This window comes from Eutrigla gurnardus (genome assembly GCF_963514095.1).
Source record: "Eutrigla gurnardus genome assembly, chromosome: 11".
Classification (NCBI taxonomy): Eukaryota; Metazoa; Chordata; class Actinopteri; order Perciformes; family Triglidae; genus Eutrigla; species Eutrigla gurnardus.
The window spans coordinates 10,186,664-10,204,743 of record NC_139925.1 but is presented as its reverse complement, the minus strand read 5'-3'; the positions used below and the strand labels follow the sequence as shown (position 1 = coordinate 10,204,743).

The 18,080-nt window shown below is 41.9% G+C and overlaps 2 protein-coding genes across 4 annotated transcripts; both read right to left on the bottom strand.

Annotated features, from left to right (window-relative positions):
• Window positions 1-10: 10 nt before the first annotated feature.
• slf2 (SMC5-SMC6 complex localization factor 2) lies at window positions 11-11,327 on the bottom strand. Of its 3 annotated transcripts, XM_084021915.1 has the most exons (22): window positions 11,189-11,321; window positions 10,496-10,530; window positions 9,103-9,638; window positions 8,728-8,964; window positions 8,571-8,616; window positions 6,061-7,496; window positions 5,871-5,953; window positions 5,665-5,775; window positions 5,399-5,566; window positions 4,385-4,429; window positions 4,128-4,233; window positions 3,951-4,038; window positions 3,722-3,863; window positions 3,528-3,615; window positions 3,210-3,386; window positions 2,880-2,974; window positions 2,665-2,752; window positions 2,415-2,537; window positions 2,172-2,249; window positions 1,985-2,071; window positions 1,518-1,586; window positions 11-1,352 (listed from the first exon to the last, which is right to left on the bottom strand). In XM_084021915.1, the coding sequence occupies exons 1-22, from the start codon at window positions 11,221-11,223 to the stop codon at window positions 921-923; spliced, it is 4,305 nt and encodes a 1,434-aa protein (XP_083878041.1). In that variant the 5' UTR covers window positions 11,224-11,321; the 3' UTR covers window positions 11-920. The 3 variants fall into 3 exon arrangements, with proteins under 3 accessions (XP_083878041.1, XP_083878043.1, XP_083878042.1); XM_084021917.1 differs by lacking the exon at window positions 10,496-10,530 and having other exon boundaries at window positions 11,189-11,327; XM_084021916.1 differs by lacking the exon at window positions 4,385-4,429.
• Window positions 11,328-11,871: 544 nt separating this feature from the next.
• Window positions 11,872-15,714, bottom strand: LOC311021347 (phosphoglycerate mutase 1-like). Its single transcript, XM_084021841.1, has 4 exons — window positions 15,435-15,714; window positions 14,432-14,706; window positions 13,571-13,751; window positions 11,872-13,403 (listed from the first exon to the last, which is right to left on the bottom strand). Exons 1-4 carry the CDS (start codon window positions 15,571-15,573, stop codon window positions 13,234-13,236), a joined length of 765 nt encoding a protein of 254 aa, XP_083877967.1. The 5' UTR covers window positions 15,574-15,714; the 3' UTR covers window positions 11,872-13,233.
• Window positions 15,715-18,080: the final 2,366 nt, after the last annotated feature.

Here is an 18,080-nt window from a genome sequence, read left to right as displayed (position 1 = left end):
ACAAATTTTATTTTCTCAACAGAAACGGATATAAAAAAATATTTTCCCAAAAAGGGGAAATTTAACAAAACGCACACCTTCAACACAGCAGAAGAGTTATAACAATACATTAAAAAAACAAGATAATGTGCACCTGGAAAATATTTAAAAGGTTCATTCAATAGGCCTATTTATTGACACTTCAACATGTTACAATAAGAAAAACACCTGTAATAGTCAAATTAATTTGACTTCCATTTAGATCCTTCAGTTTCAGTAACATGGTCATGGCCTACTGAAACATTTGAATGCAACAGAGCAATTCTTAATGTTATTGGAAACAACTGTGCTTTTCCTACTATGACTAGTCTGCTGTCAAAAGAAAAAGCCCACTGCAGTTTTATAAAAACTATTAAAGGTAACAAAATAACTATGGCTGAGAAGCCTCATAACAAGCGTATGTTTAAACTACTAACAGTAAACAGTGCATAGTCAAGTAGATTTTTAAATCTATGTCACAGGTTTCAACTTGAGGCTGATTTGCAGCAGAATATCGTACCCAGTGAACATCAGCTTTTCAGACTGGCTGAAGCGAAAAAAATTACCTGCATTCAACGGAAAACAGCTGAAAGACAACAAGGTTGAAATAAACTCCCTCCTATTGAACAAGGGTTCTTGTGGAAACTCAACTGTAGTAATGTATATGCAACACATTCATTTTTACATATTTACACATTGCACACAATAAAAAAAGAATACATACAATTAAACAATAGTATTTCTTGTGCAACACAAACCAAAATGCCCTCAAAATGGTTTATTCAAGAAAATACAATTTGTTTTTGTACGGGCAATGAAACTTGGGGATTAGAGATAGAGGAAAGGCTAGTGCAAATTCAGCTGAACATTAATTAAAGAGCTGATGAAAACAAGGAAAATCTCTATGACATCAAGTCACATGCTTCAACTTGGTTGTGGGGAGAAATTTCTCTATTCTGAACCAGATGTTCAGTCTCCACCTCAGTAGGCTCTCCGGTTTGAGCCTCTATTTGCCCGAGTATTTGAGGGTCCATCTCTCTGTTTGACTCCACATGAACTGCTTGGGTCTCCTTCTCAGTTTCCTTTGTGTCAGCCAATGCATTGTCTCCCTCCATTTCTTCGGGCTTCACATCGTCCCCTGTCTCGCTCGTGTTATCCATTGTATTGTCTGCCTCTTCCTTCTCCTCGTCCTCAGTAGTCATTAGAACATCTTCAGTTTCATCCTCCTCCTCGACAGGCTCCTGTTCATCATTACTGTTGTCCATCTCCTGCTCTCCTTGGCTGCTTGTCAATGCATCCAAAGACAAAGGCTGCCAATAATCATACAGCTTACCCTACAGGAGGGAAATATAGAATTGTAAAATCAGAATTATACAATCTTTTTACTTTATTGGAGGACTCTTCACCTGAAATTGTTTAAACTCACTACTGCTTTTATTTGTTTAAGAGGAAAACATGGTGCAAATAAAATATCCATGATATATTCAAGACTACTGTACATGGAGAGGCCTGGTCCTCTGAAGGAGTATCTGCCACTTGGTATAGATCCTGGCCACAAGGTCCTTCACCTGGAGGGAGAGGAGGAAGGCAGACATTGTCAAACACACTGCTTTTAGAGAACGCACCCTAGTTTAAAATTGATTGGCGTGCATGACTGCATTGATTGCGATTGATGAATTCATTTTGTTGTGTGTAGCAATGTATTGTTTTATGTGGACAACATGATCCCTACGGAGGTTCTTTTCTTTTACTAAAATGGGGGTCTCTAAGGAATTATGTTTATGCTGTTATTAGTAAGGATGTCTGAACCGAAACCTTGAGCCAACATTGAATATAAGATTCATTTTCAAGGATACTGATGCCACTGACATCACAATAGTGTTAGAAATAGTGTTACATCTGGAAACTAAGCATCTAAACTTGTGACACTGCATCTGGATACACATGAAAATACACTGATACATACCTTGCTTCGATAGAGACATTTCTCGCTCTCTCTGATGTCACACTTGATGTGTGTTTCCAGCTCAGAGCATAGTAACAGCAGCTGCTTCTGAGAGCCAGAAGAGAAAGGCAATGTATCAACACAGTTCTTGCAGGCAAAAGGATATCAGAGATTGATTGATAACAAATGGAAATGATTAAAGTCCTACCTTTTGATGTGCTTGGAAGAACTGAAAATTAGAAGCTTCATTTGCCAAGGTCAGTAGGCTGTAGCAGAGGTAGTATGCCTGAGACACAAAAAAACAATAATAATATTGAGTTAAAATTCTGCGATTGTAACATTCTTTTACTTACACATATAAAATTAGACATGCAAAACAAGATTAATCTGAGGGAATAATCTGAAATGTATTTTACATGGGAACATTGTGAAGTTTAGGGCATATGCTCACCTGTTGGTCTAGGGTGGCCATGTCCTCTTCATTATCTTCCTGACTCCTGCTGGCGGAGCTCAGCATGCCTCGGAGAAGGGTGGACGGTTGCATACGGGGCAGGTACGACCTCAGTTCACTTAGCTAAACACGGCAGACAAGAAGGGGAAAACTATGGATTATTGAAATTATAGTTATTTAGATAACTGTAAATATTATGGTATAACTGCTGGGATCTAGAGGATAACATATAGCATTAGAAACAGATTACCTGAAACTCTTTTTCTGTAGGTGCGTAAGTACATTTTCCATCCAACAGTTTAGAGATCATGGAGAGACTCAGGTGTCGACGCAGTTGCCTACATAGACAAAAGCAAAAACGTTTTAATGTACAATAAAATCAGATATCGGGAAAAGAAATTACTCATTCTGTGGGAAAAAAACTGGAGATGAGCGGACCACAGAAATACAGCTTGAAAGACTTACTTTCCACGCGCGTTGTCAGGCAGCAGTTGAACTAGCAGGCACATGTTGTGGTGGTCATCGGTCAGATTAGTGAAGGCCAGATAGATTCTGGGCAGCTGCAACATTTGAGAGCATGGAGAGAAGCAAAACATAATTAACCAAGTAAAAAAATATTTAAGATATTATGAATGAAAGGTGTTTAAAATTTGTTTTTTATATATATTATTTTACATGATTTTGAACATATTTGACATGTAATGGCCCATATTCAGATATTAGAAAAAATACAACGTAATGTTTTCCAAGCCAAATTTCATGAGTTTCAAGGAATCCGTGTGTTCATGAACTGACCATGGTGTCCCAGTCCCTGATGTTGTTGACAATTGTGTACTGGAGAGGGCAGAGTTCCATGCTGGACTGGAGGATGAGCCGTGAATCCAGGGCGACCTTTCCCACCACAGTTAGCAGCAACAGCAGCTCATCATCGCTGTACGCCCGTGGACAGAGGACCATACAGTAAGACAGGTACTGCAGACGACAACACAGGAAACACATTCAGGAAGTTAGTGTTCTGAATGGAGAAGTTGTGCTTTCTCTGCCAAACTCTCTTTCTTACGCGCATGAGAGCAAACTGTTTCTATCAGAAAACAGTTTCCTTTAGCATCCCACCTTCAAAATGTTGTTGCAGTTGTGTTCGGGGGAAGTGCTCTGTTCCTTGTTACTGGAGGGACTCTCACTTTTGAAATAGATGTCCTCCCTACACAAACACACAGAAATGCAACTGCATGAAATTAAACTTTCTTACAACAACTTTCTTCAGCATGGACATAGGAAATTGACGAGTTAACAGGAACGCTACTTACAGCAAATCTCCCTCTGTGAATGGAGGCTGCAGATGTTCAAAGGGGAAAAGAGTAATAAACGCAACTCCCATATTCATCAGGACCAGTGCCACATCAGCCAAACTGGGCACCCACACTTTAAACTGCTGGTTTTCATTTTTCACTGAGGAAGCATAAACACAGAAAACCATGTTAACATGTCTTAACCATAGCAAGGATATACCAGAAGCTTTGGGAGGGGGGCACTGACCTATCTGATAAGCAGTGCTGTAGGCGATGTCACAGAGTGCCTGTAGTATGTTTTCGGATACCACCCTCTCACTATGGACTGACATCATCTGACAGGATCAACATAGAATTACTGCCACAGTTCAGCTATGTGGAGAGGAATCACTATTGACATGCTACAGGTATGTGTGGGACCTACCTTGAATAGGAAAAGGGTAACCTGAGTTGGACAGGGCGAGAGACAGTCATAAGCTTCCTGGAACAATCCAATATTTACGTGCAATCTCAGTTGAGCAGGGCTAGACCTGGAAAACATGTAGGAAGAGAGAAAGAGTAGTTGAATCAGTGAACAAAACTAACTAGTCTAAAGCTTTGCTAATGGTTGATACAGGCTTCAATGTACACACCCCACAGTATAAAGTGCTCGAAGGGACCAATAACACACTGAAGATTTACCTTTCCAGTGGTGATCCTAAAAATGTAGTTTGTCCTGAGGGCGGCCTAAAGAAAAGGCCAGTGTCATTTAAATCATGAGGGTTCAACCTCATGTGAACACTAGTGTGGTATCATCAGAGTATATTACAAGATTACTTGTAAGCACACAAGTTCACATTTTGGCCTCATGGTTGAGCGAGAGGAAACTGTAACGCCGGGTTCACACCGGCCGCGGAAGCGCCGCGACGGTCGACAAGCGCTTCTGCTCAACTGTTGTTCATTCAGAGCTATTTATTTCTTTATGGAGTAAATAACCCCATAAAATTAATACGCCATGTTTCTGTAACCAAGAAGTTTGGAACACTTCTTGTATTTATCCGTTCGACAGAGAGAGAGAGAGAGAGAGAGAGAGAGAGAGAGAGAGAGAGAGACAGAGAGAGAGAGAGAGACATACACACACAGACAGAGAGAGTGTGTATGGCAGTGCAGATATACCGTTGAAATACACATATTTGTTTATCTACTCTTCACATTTATTAAATGTATTGTCTCTTCCCGTTTCCCAGTGCCAGTTTAGATACACAAATATGATCGCATTTGTCAATCGCGGTATTCTATTTTGAAAATTGCTTTTATTTTGAAAATTGACCGGATTGTCTCGTGTTTCTTTGTGTGATTTCCTGCCAGAATTGATGCGTTAGCACGCGGCACGCGCAAAAAATAGAGCAGACGCCGAAACGATCGCTTCATGGCGCGGGACGGCCGCGCCTATTCGCGGCACTCCGCGTCTGGTGTGAATTACACTATCGCTTAACAGGGGCGCCGAAAGGAAGCGGGCTCCGCTACGCGCCTATTCGCGGCGCTTCCGTGGCCGGTGTGAACCAGGCGTAAGACTGTCCAAAACAGAAAAGGTTCATCCTCTCGGACCCATGAATGCGACAATGATTACCAATATAAATTTTCATCGCAATCTAGTCTTTGGTTATTGAGACGTGTCGCTCTGAACCGTCGTGAGTATATCCAAACACAACTCACCAAAGAAGTGTTTTCTGTGCTGCCCCCTGTGGATTGACCATGCATCGCCTGAGCTGCAGTGTATTGTGGTTGAAGATCTGGCCAAATTTCTCCAGGTTGAACACTGATTCTCCTGGAGGCACTTCCTTGATTGCACTGGACATCAAAGAGTAGCGTTGCAGGAATTCTCTGGAAAAACAAAAACCCATAAAAAAAGGCAGATTAGGGTTAACTCTTGCATCGCAGTGACAAGGTTTTATGTGTCCATGTGCTTCTGCATGCTTTACTGTTGTTCAGTAGAGATGCCCTCCTCCTGGTTCTCAGCCTCCTCGTATTCGGCTAGTCTCAGTAGGTCCGCTTTACATTCCGTTAGAAGTTGTGTCTCAATCTCTTTAGCTCTGATGAGAGAATGCAGAGACAGGTAAGTCCTCTCATGTGCAGCTAGTGTAGCTCAAAGTAAGGTCATGGGGATAACATTTTCTGCATTTCATACCTTCTATTGGTGTTTATTTCCTTCAGCATCTGGTCGAGGCTGTTCTTGTAGTTGCCCGACTTTGTGGTGGTTGGCAATGGTTCCTGTGGGAAACACAACCGACAACACTTTCACTGCTAGTTTTACTGGTCCTTTAGCTCAGCGAGTTGATGATCATACATTTATTACTTTATGTACAATAAAGACTTACAGGTTTTAATTGGCAGCTGTGTTGTCCAGGTGTACTAGGCTCTGAGAAGGCTCTCTTCTCTGGTGTATCTGGAGGCTTGGTAACACACGTCATCATCTCCTGCAAGGAAAGCAGCTGCTCGTCCTCACTGCTCTGGGAGCTCTGGGTTTGATCCAAATCTACGGGATCCTCTTCATTCACCTGCTTTCCAAGCCTTTCACTTGTCTCCAACAGTGGAAACGGAGAACAGTGGGGTGGAGACGGAGAACAGTGGGATGTCGACGTTGTGGTGCCAGTCTCTAAAGTGCAGGGTCTCACGTTGCACGGGAGGACAGATGTGTGTTTCTCATCAGATTTAACACTTTTGTTCTCAAGTTGCCTGCTTGAAGAAGTGATGGGGCTATTTTTGAGTGTTCTGCCTTTTGAGCAAATGGATTTTAAGTCTTCAAGTTTGACCCGCTCTAAAGCTAAAGTTGGCATGGTAATTTGTGGGTGATGTGGTGATAAAAAGGATGAGACCTTGGTGTCCACTCCATGAGGAGTAGTTTTACGACAAGAGGATTCAGTAACTGCAGCACTGGAGCTGGTAACTATGCTGCAGGAACTTTTCTCCAAGGTGGGGGATCTGATTCCATCAGTCTTGGAATTTGCAGTCTTATGGCCAGAGCTGACTACATAGGTCATGGGATCAGGGGTGAAAAGCTCATCTACATCATTAGGGATTGCAACAGGTCTTCGTGGACGGGCAGTTTTGTTCCGCTCTACCATGCGACAACCTAGAGAACCTGAATTTGTTTTGGAGGCTGATTTGGGAGTGCTACTGTCCGACTTCCCACTCTCCTCCACCTGATCATCTCTGCACAGGGTCTTGACTGGTAAGACTGAGGTACTACGGTGGGTATGACCAGAGTGCTGGCTGCCTAACTGAACATGAGGTGAGCTACTAGTGTCCTTCTGGGGAACTTCAGAGGATAACAGTGAACTTGATTGATCACTTTTATAGTTTTCATTGCTTTTTTTCTTCAAACTTTCTTCACTTGGATCTTTTGAAGGGGATCTTAACTGTATTGATGTCACATTGTGATTCTGGGTGGAATATATGTATGCCTGCTTTGCTCCTAAAGACGGATGTTTCTTAATCCGAGGTTTGGGTGAGAGTGATGTGCAGGATGACTGGGTGGGTTTACATGTGGATGTCAGCTCCAAGTGTATTGATTGGTTCTGTGGTTCTGGTTGTGTGCACATATGGCCATTTGTGGTTTTGGGTGCCAGTTCCAACAATGAAGAATGCCTCACTGACGGCTGAGACAGCAGTGAAGTACTGAGTAAGTTGCCAACAGTGGGTTTTGGTGGCTGTGCTTTGCCAGAGTTTATACCCAGAAGACACAGTTTCTTAGGACTGTCCTCGCAGCCCTCTAATTCGCTGTGCCTCTTCTGAGATGTGCAATTCATCTCCACTACGGGAGACAGAAAAAGACAGAAATATTAATATGTTTCCAAATGTCTTCTATTGTTAAAGGAAAACACCACCGCATTTGCATACTGAACTATGTTCTGCTCTGATCTTAGACGAGGTGATACATACCTCCCTCTCCTCTGTGCGTGCGCTCAATGGCTCTTGTGCGCACTCCGCACAGCGCTAATTTGCTAGCATGTAGCTTGTCCCAGTATATTCCTTAGGATCCAAAGGGGGGTGAAGTTAGAAGCGACCAAGCACTTCCACGTTTTCCCTATTTAAATACGGTTACGTGAGTAGTTACACGACCCAAGTTTGGTTACACAAAATGAAACATGCCAATTTTTCTAAGCGGATAACAAGGATAACTATATAGTATGGCGGAATAACAACTGGAAGCACTTCGACGTCGGCGCAGTAATATCATCACTCCGCTCCCCCTCTTACTTCCGTCAATAGAACCTACGTGACCTGCACGCCGTCGCCTGCACTACCTGTAGTAGTTTGTGCACAGTTGTGAACAATCAAACATCATGGTTATAACGTGCATCGTACAGGGTTGTGAAAACAAGCAGAAGGTATATAGTCCCGTCATGTTTTGAGTGATGATATTACTGCGCCGACGTCGAAGTGCTTCCAGTTGTTATTCCGCCATACTATATAGTTATCCTTGTTATCCGCTTAGAAAAATTGGCATGTTTCATTTTGTGTAACCAAACTTGGGTCGTGTAACTACTCACGTAACCGTATTTAAATAGGGACAACGTGGAAGTGCTTGGTCGCTTCTAACTTCACCCCCCTTTGGACCCTAAGGAATATACTGGGACAAGCTACATGCTAGCAAATTAGCGTTGCGCGGAGTGCGCGCAAGAGCCATTGAGTGCACGCACAGAGGAGAGGGAGGTATGTATCACCTCGTCTAAGATCAGAGCAGAACATAGTTCAGTATGGAAATGCGGTGGTGTTTTCCTTTAATGATTAGCTGAATTTGACTATGCTAATTTTAGATAATTACCCATGTGCTGCAAGATGATACTAAAACAATATGTGGCCTTTAAAAGTTTGACAATGTTACCTGGAATTAAGTTTTCACATGAAGGTGCTCGTTTATGTTGTTGGTCCTATAAAAAAAAAATCAGTTCAATAAATATCAATATGCTGAAAATCTTGACAAAAGACAGATCACCAAAACCCTTAACTTGATTTTTCATAAAACACGTGCTAAATTTTACCTGGCAAGGGATGTGAATGATGGGTAAACTGGAACCACTACCCTTGTCAGAAGACTGGGTACTCGGAGAAGGCTGGCAGCCCCACCAGGGCAGCTGGCTGTTTTCAGGATTCCAATGCTCTGAGTGTGAGGGGGGCAGCGAGCAGCCTTCTTGAATTCCTCTGGTGTAGAATGATGTGGACACAGGAGGTCGATGGAGCTGGATTGTTTGTATGGAACACCTCACATCGGATTGATCCTAACAGAGTTAATGTTAATAGAAAGAACAATTCAGCATTCCATGACTGTTATACTGTTGTACAGGTCATAAACAAGACACTTCCAAGTCCTGGTTTCTCTACTGAACATATTTTTAAAAAAGAAAATAAAACAATACCTTGTTTGATTCTTTTCTTTGTGACGTTACATTTTTACTTCCCGAGTAAGATGAAGTGATCTTGGATTCAGTCCCTTGATCTTTCCTGCTGTGGGAAGATGGGGGTTGGTTGCTCAAATCCTTCATGAATTGAGACGATGAAGGGTGAACAACACTGGGAGGCGTGGGCTGTGGCCTACTAGCTGTAGTACCACTGTTAGTTGGGCTGAATGGAGCAAACCATGGTGAACTGTAAGACCCCTGTTGATGTCCGTGCTGCAAAGGATCCAATCTGCCCCTTTCCATGGGATGTATCCTATTCCCAGGGGAACCAATATTAATTGAGCTGCTTGAATGGATTGGTCCCGGAGGATGAAGAGGGTGCTGTGGCTGATGCAGTCTATCCCTGTGGCACAGCTCAGGGCTTTGAAGAGGCAACATTCTCCTGGGAGGTGGGTGAGACAGCCTGTAAGGGAGCTGAGAGGGTTTCACTGGAGTCTCCTGGAGGAAATGTCTGAAATGGGGTCGGGAGTGCTGCTGGAATACGAGGTCCTTCACTAAAACACAGAAGAAACATTTGGACATTATGGTCTTATGTCTCTGAAAATATCTGGTGTCACTGAATGCTCAAGTGTGAATAGGTTGACATGTTGTCATGTGTCAGTCAGCCAGGGCCCATGACACTATATCTGTGGCTCCTCTATCAGTTGTTCACAATTAGGTTCTTCTTGATATGGGAATGTTAACAGGACAAAGCTCCAGGAGGAAGGCAATGCACAAGAACATCTCTTACCTAGTGCTGCATGTTGAGGTGCATTCACTGTTGGCCATGTCTAGATTGCGCAATGGTGGCACATTCAACTAGATTTGCGACAAAATTGTGATTGTTTTTTTTATTTTTTTTTATTGGTTTTTAACAACTAACAAACATTGAAACTTTGTTTTTATCACTGTAGGGAGAAAAGGGCCTGAAGATATGATACGTTAGTACAAGTTTAATAACAGTTCAAACAAGCTTCCCCTCCACCAAAGCAGTTGATACACAATTAGTTACAATGTCTGAAAAAAATATCGCTGCTTTTTGCAACACTCCATCCATCCATTGTCCACCGCTTATCCTGTATTCAGGGTCGCCGATCCCAGCTATGCTTTGTGCAACATTGAAAAGGACAATTATATGATTATAACAATTGCACTATATCCATAACAGCCCTGTTCACGGGATGTTCATTTATTACATTTTTAGTTTTTGGTAATGTTAGGCTTACCCAGTATAAACAACTATGTAAGCTCACTAAAGTTAAAGTGCACCATGACAAACAATTGACAATTATCCATTATGGCAAGTAGCAACTCTTTAAGTAATATTTAACTAAATAAATAGAAGTTTCGAGAAGGCGATACTTTGACCCACCTTTATTCCCCGGGGGGAAGTATTCTGTAAGTGGTCTGCAAGAAAGCCAGAGACACTGATCACGTTTAGATAACTCGAGTTGATAATCATGCAACTTAGTGCAGTGTTCAAATAAGATAAAGAGCACGAGTTCTACTACCACAGCGAAAACAAGGAAGACACCTGCTAGACAGTTTCTACCAATCACATTAAGCTACGTTAGTAAGAGCACGAGTCCAGCAGAAATTCAGTTTTAGAGGGTTAACGTTACTTTAACTCACGTTTTGACATTATATTATTGATAAACGATGCTGCTTGAATACCCCAACAGCTAAACAAACGTTCCCAAAGTAACAATACGAACTATTAATATGTGAGTGCTCATTGTAGCAACCGGGGGAAACAGGTAGCTAACGCTAGCAAGGTAACTGACATGGATAGCGTGTTTACATTGTGTGAACAGTAACCGTTAAGTCTTTACAAAGTCCTTGGCTCGCGTTCGGAGCCAACGTTAACGCCCTTAGCTACGGTAGCTTAGACTAACGTACTTTTAAGAGTATACCGTTACCTAACATTACTTACAGTACCTGTCTTACAAAAATAAAATTGAATATTAGCAAGTGGTTGTTTCAGGAAGTGCTCTGTTTAGCTAGTGTTAGCCGGCTAACGAGCTTACAACTTAGCGATGAAGTGAAAGTCCGGGGATTTTCTTACCGAGTGTCTCTTTGATTTCCCCTTGCTCTTCTCATTTTGGGGATTAGACCAGCTGTATACCCACAGACAGCGACAATAACGGACGTTCCAATGCTAAAATCACAAGGATCCTCTCCCGCCTGCAGCCGTATGAACAAACGTTACGCGAAATGCATTGTGGAACTTGGAGTCCGGCAGTATTCCATATTAAAGGGACATTCCACCAAAAATGCACGGAGGTTCACCCTCTCTAACAAGTTTTTTTTATTTAATTTTTTCTTACTTTTGATTGAAAAATATTTGTTATGGCTTTTTTCCACCTTTTGAGAAAAATATGGGTGATTTGTGGTTGCCAGTTACACTGACCAGAAGAAAATCCTTCCTTACCAAAGGTTATCTATGTGAGGTGGTTAGTAATTGTTACTAATAGAATTGTTACAATAAAATGCAGAATAAACAGGAAACTTTTATATATAAATATTTTTTGTTGGCGCAGGACGGGTGGTAAGCATTAATTTAAAAAAAAATTAAATTCTCATTTAACAGTAAAGTTGAACAGGCGAGCGAGCTTGACCAACAATACTTGTACATCTTTGGACTGAAAATGAATGAATGAATTGATCAGCTTAGAAAAACCTGCCTGTTGGTCAGTAAAATCACATGGAAAAAATATATATTCATGTCTGACGACAAGCAAGACACAATGGCATTTGATCTGTTTATTTATTACCATCAGAGCTTTTGGGTACATTTAAGCAACACAAAGGGAAGTACATTAATGAAGAAATATACTGTAAGACACGATGGAACATTTCAAACAAAATCTGAGCAGATCCTTTTTTCTAAAGCCACATCTGTTTCCTCATCACGTAGTGAGGGCAGTTGTAGGCATTTACTGTCGGAATAGGAGCTGGAGGCACATTAATACTTTGACACCAAGACGCAAAGACAGACCAAAGGCAGCCAACCAGAATAACAACGATAAAGGTTCAATTAAGACCTTTAATCCTGCTTCACAGTGGCACTGGGAAACTGTGTGTGTGTGTGGGGGGTATTTGTCCATGTAAAAACATACAAGGACAAAATACCAATCATAGGCAGGGACAATAATAGAAAAGGACCTTTTAATTGTCCTAACCGTCCCACCTGGCTCTCAAGAGACTGCAAAATTATTATCACTGGAATGCATCAATGTCATGTAAAATATAAAAAATGAAGCTGTCCGTCCTTTACAGTGGTCCCCTTCATTTAAAAAAAAATCTCAAAGTATTCTTTTTTAAAATTAAATTGTAATAAGTCATCTATAAATAATAATGTTGTCCTGCAGGGAATTAAGTCAGTATGATCAGACACACACCGGTATAACTTCCCTTCCGCCATTGGTACATCCCGGTATCTCATAGAGACATTCACTTTAGGTATGAGCAAGTCGAGGCCACAACAAGAGGAGGAAAAGATGTCTCAACTCATTCCACACTCTTGGTCTTATTGTGTTGTCAAACTTAGATGTGTGTGGAGCATCGAAACACATGCTGTACTAACTGACTGTGTTAAAATGACCAGCATTTCGCAGATCCTTTTCTGTAACTGGTTTAACTATCAATACAACAATCCTGCCAAGGACACCAAAGCTATTGTCAGCTTTATTCCTTCTCCAAAAAAAAAAAAACAGTAGCTCCCATAAACTTTGTAGTATTTATGACAGAATAACGCCTCATCAACATTGGAAAAGAAAGTACGAGAGTTTTGCTTTTTTGAGTGTTTTTTTAATGTCGTGAAATGGGACTACAGACTGCATTTTGTTGCATTAAATTATGCCTTGAACCTTAAAAAGGTTATTATATTGGGCCATTTTAGAGAAAAATATTTACAATCTCTTGAGAGCTGCGACTCTCCTCCTGAAATATCCGAATTGTTCACCACCTACTACCCCTGCATCCCGATCTACAGTGTACTCATCATGTATTACACTCTGAAATAAGTTAGAATTTAGGAAAAACACTAAACTGAGGTCCGTTGCGCGGGACAAACCTACTCTGTAATACACAGAGGGCTTCTCTGCAGCTTTACTTCTTGGCCTTTCCTTGAGCAGCCACGGCCTCCATGGCTTTGCGTACGGTCTCCTCGTCTCCCAGGAACTGCATGGGCTTCACAGGCTTCAGGTTCTTGTCGAGCTCATAGAGGATGGGGATGCCCGTCGGCAGGTTCAGCTCCATGATGGCTTCATCAGACATTCCTACAGGTGGCAGAACATAGAACAGTTATGCATGGAAGTAAGAGAATCTGGTTGTCGCTTTTCTGTATTAAACGCTGGATATATACTGTATGCGTTCACTATTCTTACCACGATGATTGACAACACAACCGTATTGCTTGCGGTGAAAATCTCCTAATGCCACTTACCCTCCAGGTGCTTAACAATCCCCCTCAGGCTGTTTCCATGGGCAGCAATGAGCACCCTCTTTCCCTGTTTGATCTGAGGGGCGATCTCGTCGTTCCAGTAGGGCAGCGCACGGGCGATGGTGTCCTTAAGGCTCTCGCAGGAAGGGAGCTGCTCCTCGGTCAGGTCTGAATAGCGACGATCCTGCAGGGAGGACATATTAACTTTTAGAAATATATAATGGAATAGAAACCTCAAAAAAACTCTTCTTTAAAGACTTAATGTACACGTAGACTAGAAGGGGCCTAAATACATTAAGTAACATTAAGTTACCTCACTGACACTCTTCTTATAAGGCCATCAACATGTTGCTCGTCACTTAGTTTTCATAGCCAGAGTTACTACATCCTAACTTCTGAATACCTCCGTCGACGCAGACTCCTGATCAGTTTGTTTTGAACTTTGAACTTGAACCTTGCAGACCTCATCTCTGCCTGTCATATATTAACTCACATTGGACACACTATTAGGTAACAACACATTTAGGGCACATGCTACCAAACAGTATTTTATCTCCACTGTGTGGTTTGGCTTTCAGATTTCATTCACACCGTTGTATGTGGAAAAGCATTTAGACATTCAAGCCGACTGTGCTGTGGACAAAAAGCTACCGTTTTCACTCTCAACCCACCAGGGGGGTTTCTGCTGATTTCGCTCAGTCATGGCGACACGGCTGATTACAGAGCCTGACTGTAGAGGCAGGTTACAGTCATGCTTCCCCTTTGTTATGCCTGTGTGCCGTTAGTTGGTCAATATGTACAAAACCACTTCTTTCCCCAGAGGTGCACAAATGGTTGGTATGTGCTGTAGATATGATATCTTACCTTGCTGATGATGCTGTAGTAGTCATGGTCTGGGCCCATGACGGGAGGTGGGATATCAAACGAGCGCCTCCAGATCTTCACCTGAGCTTCTCCGTGCTTGGTGGCCGTCTCTGCCTTGTTTAGCCCCGTCAGGCCTCCGTAGTGGCGCTCGTTGAGCCGCCAGGTCCGGTGCACCGGCAACCACATCTGGTCAATGGCGTCCAGGACCAGCCACAGCGTCCTGGTGGCACGCTTCAGCACAGAGGTGTAGCAAATGTCAAACTCAAAGTCGGCATCTGTAAGTATCAGAGAGTGAGAGACACTGAAGTTTAACGCATTTTGAAAGCAAGTGAGAAAATTCTTCTTAGATAGTGTAGCTCGTAAGCCTTGTTTCCTCCCACAATGCCTGCTGGGAATAACAGGTCTGCACTTGTTGCATTAAACTTATAAATGATCCCAGGAAGAAAGAACTGAATCTAAAGCAACTGAAGATACAAGGAGTTACATTTAGGAACTGTATTCATTATCAATTAATCTGCAAATGACCTTCTCATTGTTTAAGTCTGAGAAATGGTGTTTGAAAAACTAAAGATAGAAAAGCACGTGAATGTTTGGCATTTTTCCTAGAAGATAGTTGCTGGGTAATCATTTGACTAATTAGGTAATCGACTAATGGTTGCAGGCATCTCTGGCTACATTGGAGTCTGGTTTAATGACATGACTCAGTGTTTTTATTAGTGGGCCTGATAGTGGGTCTATATGAATGTGACTTGTTTTCCTGCTGAAAAAGACCAAGTCAGAAGAACGATGTCAATTTAAGAAAATTATGAAAAAAAAAAATGTATATGAGTCTATAGAGCTTTGTCAGAGCGGCCACATGAAGGCATCACTCCTGCACGTCTGCACATCTTCCTGACACGCTCGGGGGGCGGTCGACGGTCTGATGCGGAGCCCGTTACGCAACCGGAGCCATGCATACGGTATTTTCACAGACAGACAGTAAACTGGATAAGGTGCTCCTCACCTTTCAGGGCCTGTCCTCCTCGCTTCGCCTCCTTCTCCCCGGTTTCACTCAAATCTGCATCGAACCAGCCGCAGAACCGATTCTCCTGGTTCCAGTTGCTCTCTCCGTGACGAATCAACACCAATTTGTACTCAGCCATGGTCGATAATAAAATATGGCCCCAATAGTTGTTTAAACACTTTTTGTTGCTTTGTTTTAAAGAACGGATGCAGAGGATGTCAAACGGCCAACTCCCTGCTCCAGAGAAGAAGACGGGTCCACTCGTTTGCTGTCAAACCGGTGAGGACTTTTCTCTTCTCCCGTGGATTGGTTACTCCCCCCACTTCCGGGTTTGACATCCAATGAGATTCCGCGAATCCACGTATCGTTCGTTTCTCGACCAATGACAGCGGTGGGCGTCAGCGAGGGGGGACATTCACTGACCTTCATACTGTGCGTTGCACTTTATGGAGTTTTAACGTCACTTTACATCCTCGCAGTGACGTAACAGTGCAACATGTAGCATGTAGCATTTAGCAATGTAAAGCAGCTGACAGAAGGACGTTTAGACTCTCCTTTATTCAGCCCTCAAGGCGGGTTTGTCCTTTCAACTGAGAACCACGAGTCACAGCTGGAGCAATTGTTGCTTTACCTCCTTTCCATCTGTAGGGGGAGCACGTGGCTTGTAAAGCTGTTGAGGTGCAGCAGTCATGTGATGAATCATTAGAGATATACTAAATTAATTTCAGGAGAAAGAGTGGATTTGAAATAAGAAATGAGGGCTTGTGTGATGTGATAAATAAAAAATTAGCAGATATCAGTGATGAAAGGAAACAGATGGATGGACAATTATGGATGCGGTTTGGCCCTTTGTAGAGGATGTTTCATTGCAGTATCAAATACTGCATTTGTAAAACATAAACCTAAACATAACCTCAGTCGGTAACACAAAGATGTGCAGTTCTGCATGTAAGTATTGTAAGTATGTAAGTATATTGCCACATATTTATTTATATGGGAGAGGACTTCATCCTCTGTCCACAGCCATCTAATTATAGTTAACCGCTGTTTGAAATCAACGTTTTATTCAGTCAATTCAATTCAATTTGATTTATACTGTCAAAAAAAAAGTTATCTCAGGACACTTAACACATAGAGCAGAACTAGAACACGCTCATGATTTTCAGTCAGCTCTTGTTTTCCTCACCCAGAATGTGAGAACTGCACGGGACAGAAGTCACATGCATTTGTGAAAAGTCAACACAACAAATAAAATATGATAACATCAGAGAGAGGGTAAAAGGTTACACGGGGACATTCTCAACACTTAAAGCAGGCTTTTCTGGCCACTTAACTTTGAATTAATTTTTTATCGACACGCAGGAACGTTCATTCAAAGAGTGATTTGACAAAACGAACCTGACTCAAGTCCACTCGCTAGCTATTTCTGGAGCTTTCACCTGACCTTTATAACCTCCATGCTTACTATACTGAGATGAATCAATTAATGCGAGAGGAAAGCTGTACTTGGAAATGGGGAAAAACACACAGCAAATCAACCATGTCAGTGCCTGTTAAAGGTAAAAGGGACTGTTTCATTTGGCCTCAGTGTGAACTGCAGTCATTGTGATGTTGCAAGCTTACATCATAAATATTGACCTTGTTCTCATCACGTCTGGGATTCATTATCTATCTTCTATTGACACAGTACCAAATCTTGTTCAAGCTATTGCACAGTAGCTGTTTTACATCATTGTGCAGAATATGAACCACAATGTAGATTTATTTTTGCACTAAAAACCCCTTACAGTTTTTAGTGTTATATTTATAATGTTATTTATTATTATTATTATTATTATTATTATTATTATTATTATTATTATTATTATTATTATTATTATATTAAAACCATTGGCAGAGGAACACATATTCAGCAATAACATTCTTGTCTACAGACTCATTGATGATAAAGAATATAGGATAATGTGAAACCCTATTACACCTCCTTGTGGGTCAATTAAATCAAGATTCATACTTTAGATGTATAGCGATCACCTTTAGATATCATGTTTTTTCCTCCAATTCCTCTTCAGGACATTGGATGTTGTTATTTTGACTTTATTTTGCGGTTGAACTGCTATGTGCACTTTTCTGACAATGCAACCGATATCTGGAATAATCAGACTGTCCTCCTCGAGAAAACGACCACATAGGTCGTGTGTCAAGCACCGAATTACGACCATATGTTACGTTTCAAAATAGCGCGCCCTCTAGCGGTCAAGTAAATATCGACACTCCGGTGTCTCAGACGATCGCCCCCCCCCCACACGTCGACCTAAACCTACCCCGATTCCACGACATCTTCCCCCCACCCCCTCCCCACCCCCCCCCCCCCCCCTTTTTTTCAAGTATCAGATTCTTATAATAAATTAAGGGGACATTGTTTTTAATTACAAGAGAAACTATGCTTTTAAATGGGCTGTGTTTCCTTAGTGTGGCGTAGCAGAGAGAATTTTGGCTTATGTGTGTGTGAACATTATGGGGAAAGTTGTGCTTGGAGACATTGAGCTATTATCAGGAACTCCATGTTCCACGCTCAAGGAATGTTTGTTTTACTTCCCACTGTGTCCGCTTATACTCTGCTCTAAAGATGCAATGTTTCGCCTC

Excerpts from the sequence above, each read along its gene's own strand:
- LOC311021347 (XM_084021841.1), bottom strand. The coding sequence starts at position 15,573 with ATGGCTGAGTACAAATTGGTGTTGATTCGTCACGGAGAGAGCAACTGG. Across the intron at positions 13,752-14,431 it reads ACTACAGCATCATCAGCAAG|GATCGTCGCTATTCAGACCT; the intron begins GTAAGATATCAT and ends TCCTCCCTGCAG. Across the intron at positions 13,404-13,570 it reads GATTGTTAAGCACCTGGAGG|GAATGTCTGATGAAGCCATC; the intron begins GTAAGTGGCATT and ends TGCCACCTGTAG.
- slf2 (XM_084021915.1), bottom strand. The coding sequence starts at position 11,223 with ATGAGAAGAGCAAGGGGAAATCAAAGAGACACTCG. Across the intron at positions 4,234-4,384 it reads TTAGGATCACCACTGGAAAG|GTCTAGCCCTGCTCAACTGA; the intron begins GTAAATCTTCAG and ends CATGTTTTCCAG. Across the intron at positions 3,864-3,950 it reads CAGCACTGCTTATCAGATAG|TGAAAAATGAAAACCAGCAG; the intron begins GTCAGTGCCCCC and ends ATGCTTCCTCAG.